This window comes from Ovis aries, chromosome 9 (genome assembly GCF_016772045.2).
Source record: "Ovis aries strain OAR_USU_Benz2616 breed Rambouillet chromosome 9, ARS-UI_Ramb_v3.0, whole genome shotgun sequence".
Lineage (NCBI taxonomy): Eukaryota > Metazoa > Chordata > Mammalia > Artiodactyla > Bovidae > Ovis > Ovis aries.
In genome coordinates, this window is record NC_056062.1 from 56,439,812 (window position 1) to 56,451,396 (window position 11,585).

Genomic DNA, 11,585 nt, shown 5'->3' on the forward strand with positions numbered 1-11,585 from the left:
GCTCCTTTACCATACCACAAAGCCTCCAAAAAGCTCAGAATACAAGGGGTGAAGTTTAATCCTATTAAGTAAATTCTCAATCCAAAACTTTATATGGTGATGTTTTATATCATTTTTAAGCTGACATTTACATGTGCATAACTGTAACATGAAATACAGTCACCATGCCTATGAGCCAAAGCATGTAAATTAATAGTCCTACCCAAAACCACTACTTTTAGTGTTGACTACAAATGCATCTAAAGAGAAGACATAAACACACAGAGAAAAAAGTACTGAGGGCAACTGAGAGCCATGAAAGTTACTCTAAAAACTGTCACCAAGAAAATATCTGCTCTTAATAATGTCTTCTGTCAGAAAAATAACGTAAGAGATGCAACATAACCAAAACCAATATAGAAAAAATAAATATTTCCCACAAAACACAAAGGTTTCATATGAACAGGGGAGAAGGGTGGCAGCAGAAGAAGGCAAAGACACAATTTTAAAGTGAAGGAGAGGACTTCCCCGCTGGCTCAGCGGTAAAGAATCCGCCTGCCAATGCAGGGGACGTGGGTTTGATTCCTGGTCTGGGAAGAGCCCACGCACTTTGGGGCAGCTGAACCCATGCTCTCAAGCCTGTGAGCCGCAACAACTGAGCCTGTGCACCACAACCGCTGAAGACGGCACACGCAGAACCCAGGCTCCGCAACAAGAGAAGCCTCTGCAATGAGAAGCCCGCACGCCACAGAGAGTGGCTCCTGCTTGCCACACCTAGAGAATACCCACACTCAGCAATGAAGACCCAGCGCAGCCAAACTATAAGTCAATTAAAATTTTTAATTTAATAAAATAAAAAGATATTAAAACAATGAAGGAACAACCAATGTCAAAAGGGGAACACAATGGCTAAAATCATCTCCAGCCTCTTAGAAGGTGGAAGAAGTTTAAATGAAAAGAGACGGCATTTTTTTTACCTATAAGCTTTCTAATTCTTTTTTTTTTTTTCCCAAGGCAATGACATCTGTGCAGAAAAAGAAACCACCAAGAGTGACAAAGGCAATTTACAGAATGGGAGGAAAATATGTGTAAACCACATATCTCATAAGGCCTAAGTATCCAGAATACATTAGTAATTAATAATCCAATCATAGACATTTCTCCAAAGAAGACATAAAGATGACCAAGAAGCACTCAATATCACTCATCATCAGGAAAATACAAATCATAACCACACTGAGATATTAAACTATCTCAGCTCAAATAGGAAGGCCCCTATCAAAAACAGAAAATGAAAAGTGTAGCTGAGGATATGGAAAAATTAGAACCTACACAGGCTCCCTCTCTCTGCAGGTGTTTGGTCTCTACCATGTTCTCTTTAAAATAACTTGGTGAGAATATAAAACGGTACAGCCACAATGGAAAACAGGAGAGAAATTTACAAACCAAACAAAACAAAACACGTAAAAAGAGAACTACCATATGAACCAGCAATTTTATTTCTGGGTATTGAGGAGTTCAGAACAAGTCTTCCTCAAACTACCATTTTGGAATTGTGACTATTTTGAGCTGAAAGCAATCAAAATCAGCAGACTGAGGAAAACCTTTTATCTCTCCCTTACCTGTCTAAAAGAATTTAGATAGAGGGTCTGGTACCAGGAAGGGAACTATCACAAGAGATAACTACAAATAGTACAGGTGAGGTGGGGTGAACTGCGGGCAGCCAGACTGGGGCTAGAGATCAAAGTTCTCTCTGGGCCCCATCGTCCTGCAGGGAATGGAAAACACTTTACCAAACCTTCTCTCCATCTTCCTGTGAATTGTCTTTCTCACCTTTCAAGACCCAGAACCCTATCCCTTTTCTCCATAGCTCAGAATGTCATGTTAAGTCTCAACTGGCTAAATGCCTGAGGGTCTCATATTCTTGTAGGACCCCTGAACATATGCAACTAAATTTGTTTTTCTCCTGTTAGTCTGCCCTATGTTGATTTCATTATTAGACAAGCCAAAGAACTAAGAAAGGTAGGGAAAATAAACATTCCTTCCCAACAGTATATACCCAAGAGAGTGGAAAACAGGACATAAAAGAGAATTTGCACACCCGTAATCACAACAGCCAAGAGGTGGGAGCAACCTAAATCCCCAGTGAAGGATGAACAAAGAAAATAAAAGATGATACAGAAAATGTGGCATACGTACACACTAGAATATTATATAGCCTTAAAAAAGATAGAAATCCTACACTATGCAATGATGTGATGAACCCTGAAGACATTATGCTAGGTCATATAAGTTAGTCATAAAAAGACAAATACTGCATGATTCCACTTTAATGATGTATCTAAAATAATCAAACTCACTGACGCAGAAAAGAGAATAGTGGTTACCAGGGGCTGTAGAGAGAAAAAAATGTGTGTTGCTCAGTGGGTCCAGGGTTTCAGTCATCAAAATGAAAAGGTTCTAGAGATGTGTTACACAATAAAGTATATAGAGTTAACAATACTATCTTATACACTTAAATACAGTTGTGATAATATATTTCTTGTCATGCATTTTTACGACAATAAAAAAGCAGTAATAATTATGTTTCCCAGAAAGCAATTTAGCCAAAGGCATGAAAAACCTAAGCATATTCACATCCTTTGTCCTGTCTCAAGAAATTGATCTTAAAACAATTTCTCTTTAAAGTATTATAATAGCTAAAATAAAAAGCAATCTATATTCCCACACACACACACACAAAACAGTTAAACATCAAATGCTGAAAGGGTACAGTCATCAAAAAATACAGTTTGAAGATACTTTTTTAATGGTACATTAAAATTCTTATTATCTAGTAGTATGCAAAATGCAATATAAAATTGTATATATAGTATGTACAATACAACTATGATGAACATACTGGGACATTCAATAAAGAGAAAAACAAGGGAACAGGTCTATTAAAAAAAGAGAGAGAGAGGGAAATGAGGAGGATAGAGAACAGGGGAAGGGAAGAAAGCTATTATCAACTACATTTCTTCTGGATTTTCATCCAGACCAAGTTGATTCTAATGTTCATTTGGAAATAAAATCTGGCAAGAACAGCTAGAAAAACATCTAGTAATGAAAAATAGAGTGATCAGGAGAGACTAGTCCTTCCAGACATTTTAACATGTTATGAAACCACAATAATTTAAACAGTTTAGTTACTAGGATTGAAAAGACAGAATAGGGGAAAAGAAAAGAATACAGAAATTTAGTAGTGACAGTAGCAGTATTTCAAAGACCCATTAGTCAGTGAATGATGCTGGACAATTGAGGAGCCAGTTGAGTTGGGAAGGACGTTAAGATTCATAACTCACATTTTTTAATCAAAATAAACTCCAGATGGATGAAAGATTTAAAGGTAAAAAGTAAAACCATAAATTCAAAGTGAGGATAGCATCTCTATGAATGATTCAAAAGCTCGAAGCTATTAAATGAAAACTGCCATCAACTAATATTTCTTCTCAGAAAAAATATCACCAGAAAGTCAAAAAAGGAATGACAAACTAGGAAAAAATATAGCAATTCATGCCATGAAGAAATCAAGAAGAAAAGGATACAACAACAGAAAAAAATGGCAAGGTATATGATCAGACATGTCACAGAAAATGAATATAGACAGATCTCAAACATATCAAAAGAAGTATAATGGCCTTCATATTAAGAAAAATATATAATAAAACACAGCCTGCGAAACATCTTTCCCCCAAAAGAGAAGCAAAGATGAAAAATGTGACAACACCCTGGCCACATGATAGAGAGAAGCAGATGCTCACACATAGCTGGTGGATTATAACTGGCACCACTTCTATGGAGCAGAATCTAGCACTATTAAAACTGAACAGTCACATTCTTCTAAGAATTCTTCCTACAGATACACCAGCACATTTATCAAATAATTTGCATACAGATTTATTTGCTGCAGCTTTGTTTTAACAGCAAAATATTAGGGGAAACCTAAATGTCCCTCAATAGGGAACAAGTATCATCTGTTATGGTACATAACATCGTACATCTAAAAATAGACATCTACAAATAGTCCTGAAAAATGAAACAACTCTATATAACATTGTGTTGAATGATCTCTAAAATACATACTGTTAGTATATATAGTATAGTATATATAGAAATACAGAAGTTAGGTGCTAAATAATTTGTGCACTACAGCTTATATAACACACACACTAACACTGTACGTATTTAAATATAAGTGTGTATACATACATAAGTAGAATCTCTCTGGGTGGATGGAGAATAAACTGTTAATAATGGTGACATCATTACCCAAGAGAAATAGCCAAGGAGACAGGAATGGAAGGGAGATTTAACATTTTGCAACCTCTTAATCATTCTGAACACTATCATGTGCATTAATTACCTGGTCACACTGTCAAAATGACGCTGCAGAAGGGTATTTTAAAATACTGAGTTTTAAAGAAGAGGCAAGATACAAGATGACATATTCAATAAGAGATTATTTTGTGATTTGGTTAAAAGAACAGCTATATGGATGGATACAAACCAACATGCTAACAGTGATTTTCCAGAATAGGATTATAGGTGGTTTTATGTTCTTTCTCTCCATGTGTATTTTCTGATTTTTCTAAAATGAACAATTCCTCTCAGCTACCAAGAAGTATTTTTAATTCAAACATTTTTTAACTTGCACTAGACATTTAATCTCTTGATCCCTTGGATATTTATTCTAATAAAAATACACTGCTAAGATTATGGTTTCTGGTACCCACCCAGTTTAAATAAAATCTGGGAGTCTCAGAAGAGAGATTTTAAAACAGTCAACAATTAAACAGAAATAATTAAACCTACAAAGAAAATAAAATAATGTGAGCCTCTAATACAAGGACCAGGAGCACAGAAGGTCAGGGGATTTGGCTGTTCTCTTCAGTTGGGAACCTTGAGTGTATTTGCTTTTATTGTGTACATAGATTATTCTGTTTTGAGATCTCACTGATGGATCACAACCCCTCCTACCACTTAGCTCTCCCCTAGGGACCAAGCAGACTGGTGCGTAGAAACAGATGCAGGAAGTGAACGCAAGTTAACAAAGACATTAGCACCATATGGAAAGCAAGACTTGACCAAAGAAACCGTGAAGCTGAGTGACTCACACCCAGAGATCTGTGAGCAGACCCTCAAAGCTGTTACCCATTCATTTCTAAGTTTGTTTTATCTGTAAATCAACAACACCTCACCATTTTGTTATTTCGAAGGCATAATTACCAGGCTGAAATTATAGTGACCTATTATTGTGTCACTGTGTCATTACAGGCTTCCCCTTTCCCCAGTTGTTTCCACCATAGCAGCCTCCCCTACCCCCTTAAAAAGCTGTGGTGGTGTTTTAATTCAAACACAGATAAAATGCTTAGTGGCTAGGTGACTGTCAATATAATGGTGCTAAACTACAAGTTATTACTAATATAAGAGAGTGTGTGCCTGTGTGGGGTGCGTATGCGCACACGTGCAATTATGTCTGACTCTTTGCAAGCCCATGGACTGTAGCCCTCCAGGCTCCTCTGTCTACGGAATTTTCCAGGTAAGAATACGGAGTGGGTTGCCATTTGCTCCTCCAGGGGATGTTCCCAACCCAGGGACCCAACCCACGTCTAGTGTCTCCGGCACTGGCAGGCAGATTATTTACCAATGCGCCACCTGGGAAGCCAGTATAAGAGAGAACAATTATCTATTCAGCCCCATAAAAGGCAGTCAGGAGTTTTTTACATGGTGTACTCTACAGTTAGCAGGCCGCTGCACTTTCAAGGTGGGAAATGGCACACACGTTAAGTGTGCTGAACCCATAGAAACTCCTCAGAGGCAGAATGTTGTTTATGGTGGATTTTAAATCATCTGATGCTGACTGCTCTCAACATAAGCAGAGTACTGTATACAGAGTCTGGGTATGGGGGAGGGCACGAAAAATAGGCAAATCTCAGACTGATACTGAAAAGCCTTCAGAATACAGCGCTGAAAATAAAACTGTTTATTTCAAAACATTATAGCTCTATTAAATAAAATCAGTAGCAATGGCTAAATTTTGACAACTTCATATAAGAAGGAACAGATAAGGAGACATTTCAGCAGAGACATGCATTCAAGACAAGTAGTAGGCCATTTAATTTTGTATCTAGAGGATTTTATTTTCCTGGCCATGCTGTGCAGCATGTGGGATCTTAATTCCCCAACCAAGGCTTCCCTTCACTGGGAGCACAGAATCTTAACCACAGTACCACCAGAGAAGTCCCTGTTTTTTAAAGGGACAAACACAACAAAATCCACACATGTTAAAAAAGTACATTAAATCCTAAAATATTTTGATTTGGTTTTAGGTACTTTGAAAAAAATCACAATTCAGCAGACAATCACAGATTTTGTATAAACCTTATTCCAGCTAACACCCTTTACTGGTGAACCTGCAAGTTAAAAATCCAAGTTCCTCCTTTTCACTTTCAGCCAGGAGTCTACGTGGACTTGCTCAAGACTGAATTGTCTCCTCTGCTAGCTCAGAGAGCTGACAGATAAACTTACTCTCCACACCCACTGCAGTCTTATCAGCAACTTTGTCCATCCAACCAGAGTTCTGTTTCTTTAAAACACAAAGGAAAAGGAACAGGAAGAAGTAGGAAGCAAGTGACCAACTCAGAGAGAATCAGGTTCCAGGGGCTGGGAGAAGACTGGCCCTTGGGCACTTACCTTTCATCTGAGGCAGTCAACAAACATTTCTGAAAAACTGTGTGCCATGAGAACATAAAGATGAAAAGACAAAAAAGAGGCAGAAGGAACCCAAAGTATAAGGAAAGGCCAAGTGGTTGTTAAGACTGCAAAGCTAGGTAGCCTCAGTTGACCTTGCCCAGGCAGCTAGCTCATCTTTCATTTACAGTCTAGCATCCAGGTTCTCTACTTTAAGAAGATGGACTTCCCTCGCCCTCCAAGAATGACAATTAAACACAAGGAGTAACGTGACTAACAAATATCTTTACCAAAGAATAACATCCAAAAATTAGAGACAGAATAAGACTCTTCTTATAAACCAAGGGATTTATTAAACATGTCTTAGACATATATACACAAACACACGCACAAACAGTAATCCTACAATAACCACATAAAGTGTATCAGCAAATTGGAAATTACAGAAGTACTACTGGCCGTGATTCTTCACAGCCAAACTAGAATACAAAACCTAATAAATGCAATCACTCCATTCACCTAATTAAAACACTAATATTTCATCTACTTGGAGGAGTACCAAACAGCCACATATTCTAAAAACATCATTATGTTAAATATCACAGTGTAAGACATATACACGTATGCATGCTCACATGCTGGACACCCTCACTACCCCATGAAAATCCAGATAGAAAAATGCTGACTTACTTGGTGGCCCCTAGGCCTTCTCCTAACAGTAATACACCTGAGACTTGTAAGGAGCTTTCCGACTCAAACATTTAAATGTTTACCATGTGCAAATCACCAGGTTACTCAACTGCGGACAAAAATGAAATCTATGCTTCTAACTTCAAGAAGTTTGAAATCTAGACAATATGTGGACATGTGTATATATGTACATATATAATGTATACTATAAACTACATATTGTATGGGGCTTCCCCATTGCCCTGCTGGTAAAGAATCTGCTTGCAGTGCCGGAGATCTGGGTTCGATGCCTGGGTGGGGAATATCCCTTGGAGAAGGAAATGGCAATCACTCCAGCATTCTTGCCTGGGAAACTGCATGGACAGGTGACCTTGGCGGGCTACAGTCCATGCGGTGGCAAAGAGTTGGACACAACGGTGCACACATGTACATACTGTATAAAATGAATGTAAGATGAGATTAATTTGAGGGCTTGAGAGAAAGGACAAGCTGGAAGGCTCCAAAAATCCTATTTTACAACTGACCAGAAGTAAACTACAAAACAGCATACACGTGTATACTGTTTGATTTAAATGAAAACTGGTATGCATGAAGGCAGATACTGGAGGGTAGTACATTAAAAAAAATATATTGTTAAGACTCAAAATAGTAATAATTCCTATCCCCACTTCCCAAAATTAACCTCAATATTGTTACATTTTTTTAGCCTTTATATGTATATTTTTAAAAGCTTGCCGTGAATCTGTGGTTAGTGTGGTTACTGTGCTATAAGTAAAGATTTCTAGGATGCGGCAATATTTAAATCTGAAAACCTAGTTCTACTATGCCACATCTCTCTTAAATAATGTTTACTGGAAGTAATTTCCCTTGAGATACTGTTATCAGAAACAAGTGCATCCAAAGCTACAGTAATCAGACTAAGATTTTGTGTTGGGGGGGTTTCACCTTTGATGGACAAAAGAGGACCCCCGCTACGAAAAATTCACCGCATCCAAACAAACCCAGAGACCCTGCTCCACAACTGGGGGGTATTAAATGTTCGCAACCAAAACCAACGCCACGGGCTCAAATGCCACCAAAAATCCTAACCACGTTAAGAAAGAGAGAGCAGAAAGTCTTCACATGCGGCCGGAGGGCTTCACGCGCCCCTCGTGCGGGGCCAAACGACCCACCGTCCTCAGTCCCTCAGTTTCCACCGGTCCCAGACCAGGGTGAGCAGGGCTCCTGGGAGCCGCTTTTCACTAAAGCGCTTCTCATCCGCCGCCCGGGCTCCGAACGCCCGGCGCCGGCCCTCCGCCGCCTCCCAGAACCTTCTCTATCTTTCCCTTCCTCTCTGCTGTCTCCAACACCCGCGCACCCTCGCGCGGTCCCATCCGCCCCCTCCTGCCGCCGGTTCCCGGCAGCCCGGCCCCACCAAGACCCGGGATCCGGCTCCGGGGCCGCAACTCGCGGCGCCGGCACCGCAGGCTCCGCACCTGCCCGGGCGCCAGGCCGCGCGCCGCCGCACCCCGGATCCGGGCCCCCAGCCGCGCCGCGCCGGGCCCCGTGCCCACCCCGGAGGCGCCCGCGCCCTCACCTTGCTCGCTGCGGTCCATGTCTCCCTCCCGCCGGCAGCCCGTCCCCGCTCGGCCCGCCCGCCCGCCGCGCCGCGCTCCTCCCGTCCTCCGCGCGCTGCTCCCGGGAAGTCCCCTCCCCCGGAGGCGTCGGGCGCTTTGGCGCCGCCCGCGCGCGGTGGGGAGCGCTTTCCCGGGGCGTCACCCAACCACCTGACCCCGCGGCCGGTGCGCTCCGCCGCGTCGGCGCGGGAGGAGGACCGGCGGGCGGTGCCGGGCGGCGGGGCGGGGAGGGCCGGGTGAGCGCAGGCTGGAACCCGCCCTGTAGGAGAGGGGAAGGCCGGGACGGCCAAGACGCCGCAGCACCGTGGAGGCTGCGTAGGGACCGCGTGGAGACAGGGATGGCGTGACGTCCCACCCTCAAGTTATTTATCATCAGAAGTTTCCTCCGGGGCATTAAAGATGCCCTTTCTCTGCCTCCCCGAACACCTGCTCTTCTGTGCTTATTGAGTGGCAAACACAGGAAGGTTATTTTCAAACGCCAGTGGCTCCTTTTCCCTCACATTCTTCATGTTCTCCTGCTTCCAAAATAATACCCTAGACTGTCTACCAGAGTAGGTGCGAAACAGGCCAAGAGGTTAAAATTACAAAGAATCTCTCCAAAAAATGATGTGGCCTTGTCTTTTTAATAGGGTGCAGGGTTTTAAGTGACAAATTCAGAAGATTTTCGTGCAATAAAATCTGACTGTTTTGAGTGCAGGATTAAGGACCACACTTTGAAATGAGTTTAATGAATTAAATTAAGCAAAGGGTAGGCTTATCATCAGGGATCTTTTGAAAATATCAAAAGGCTTCACGTCCATTGATCAAGGGACAGTTTGAAGTTCCTGTAATAACACTTTTCGTAATTAGCATCAACATTCTGTTTTAAATGTTCTGCAGTTACTGTCTTCCGTGAAGTCACGTTGATTATTACATAGTTCTAAGGTGGTAGCCCAACTTCCTAAGCCATCTGGGTCTAAGAAGGAAGGCAAACTTCCTTGTGTGCTAAGTAGAGACTCTGGCTAGGCCTCCAGCCCGCATTGCCTGAAACATCACAGGAGTTTGGCTGTTGCAACTATGTTTTTAAATTAGCAATAGTTACCTGCTGCTACTGCTGCTAAGTCACTTCAGTCGTCTGACTCTGTAGGACCCCATAGACGGCAGCCCACTAGGCTTCCCCCGTCCCTGGGATTCTCCAGGCAAGAACACTGGAGTGGGTTGTCATTACCTTCTCCAATGCATGAAAGTGAAAAGTGAAAGTGAGGTCACTCAGTCGTGTCTGACCCTCATCGACCCCTTGGACTGCAGCTTTCCAGGGTTCTCGGAGAATGTCCATGGGATTCTCCAGGCAAGAGTACTGGAGTGGGGTGCCACTACAAGTGTATCTGTTTTGCACCTGCATTGACAGCTTCTTCTCCTGAGCTTTATTCGGTTTATCTCAATCCGGTGAGACCTCTCCTCTTTAATTCTGCCTACTCCCACTGCACTTGACTTCTCTCTTGTGGCACCCTCCACTCTCATCTCCCAGGCCAGCCTGCCACAGTCATAGGTTTATGTTCCCAGCCCCTCTAGGTTATAACCCAGTAGCTTATGAGCTCCAGGAGGTCAAAGATCATTTGGGTCATCTTTTCACTGCTTTAATTATGCCATGCAGTGAATCAATATCATAAGTTTAGCTTTCAGACTAAAATTTCAGAATAAGATAAATTGTGTCCTCAGTCATGTCTGACTCTTTGGGGCCCCATGGACTGTAGACTGGCAGGCTCCTTTGTCCATGAGTTTTCCAGTCAAGAGTATGGGGGTGGTTTGCCATTTCCTACTCCAGGGCCTCTTCCTAGCCCAGGGATCAAAACTGCTTCTCTGAGTTTTCTCATTGGCAGGCAGATTCTTTACCACTAGTGCCACCTGGGAAGCCAAGATATTAATATATCATATCTACTGTTACTAACAATCCAGTGTTTTTAACAAAGAAGTGCAATGATATATCTTTTTCTTTTTAAAATATTTATTTATTGGCCACATGGCTGCATATGGGATCTTACTTCCTAGCTCCCTGACCAGGGATGGAACCCTGCATTGGACCCACTGCATTAGAAGTGCAGAGTTTTAACCACTGGACCTCCAAGGAAGTCACCTGCTTTTTGCTCTTAAATGACCTTTTAAATGTAACAGTAGTATATTTTTGCATAGGCAGGAAATATACTGTGGTCAAGAATTTTTGACTAGCTGCTGTTCAGATAAACAATTGGAAAGACAATCTCTCAACCTATGAACTAACTTGTGAACAAGTAAATAGCACTTGAAAATAGCAATGTTTCAAAATGTTATTATTCATATCTATTTAATTTTCTATACAGTGATGATCCAGATGTTCAAGCTGGTTTTAGAAAAGGCAGAGGAACCAGAGATCAAATTGCCAACACCCACTGGATCATGGAAAAATCAAAAGAGTTCCAGAAAAACATCTATTTCTGCTTTATTGACTATGCCAAAGCCTTTGACTGTGTGGATCACAACAAACTGTGGAAAATTCTGAGAGAGATGGGAATACCAGACCACCTGACCTGCCTCTTGAGAAATCTGTATACA

General features: G+C 41.7%; 1 protein-coding gene across 3 annotated transcripts in view; it reads right to left on the bottom strand.

Moving 5' to 3' along the window:
* The window catches only part of TPD52 (tumor protein D52), a 121,756-nt gene extending 112,665 nt beyond the window's left edge, over positions 1-9,091 (bottom strand). For all 3 annotated transcript variants that reach the window (XM_027973079.3, XM_027973078.3, XM_027973080.3), the window contains exon 1: positions 8,978-9,091. In XM_027973079.3, coding sequence (XP_027828880.1) covers positions 8,978-8,996 — 19 coding nt within the window. In that variant the 5' untranslated portion in view covers positions 8,997-9,091. The remainder of the gene's footprint in view (positions 1-8,977) is intronic.
* Positions 9,092-11,585: the final 2,494 nt, after the last annotated feature.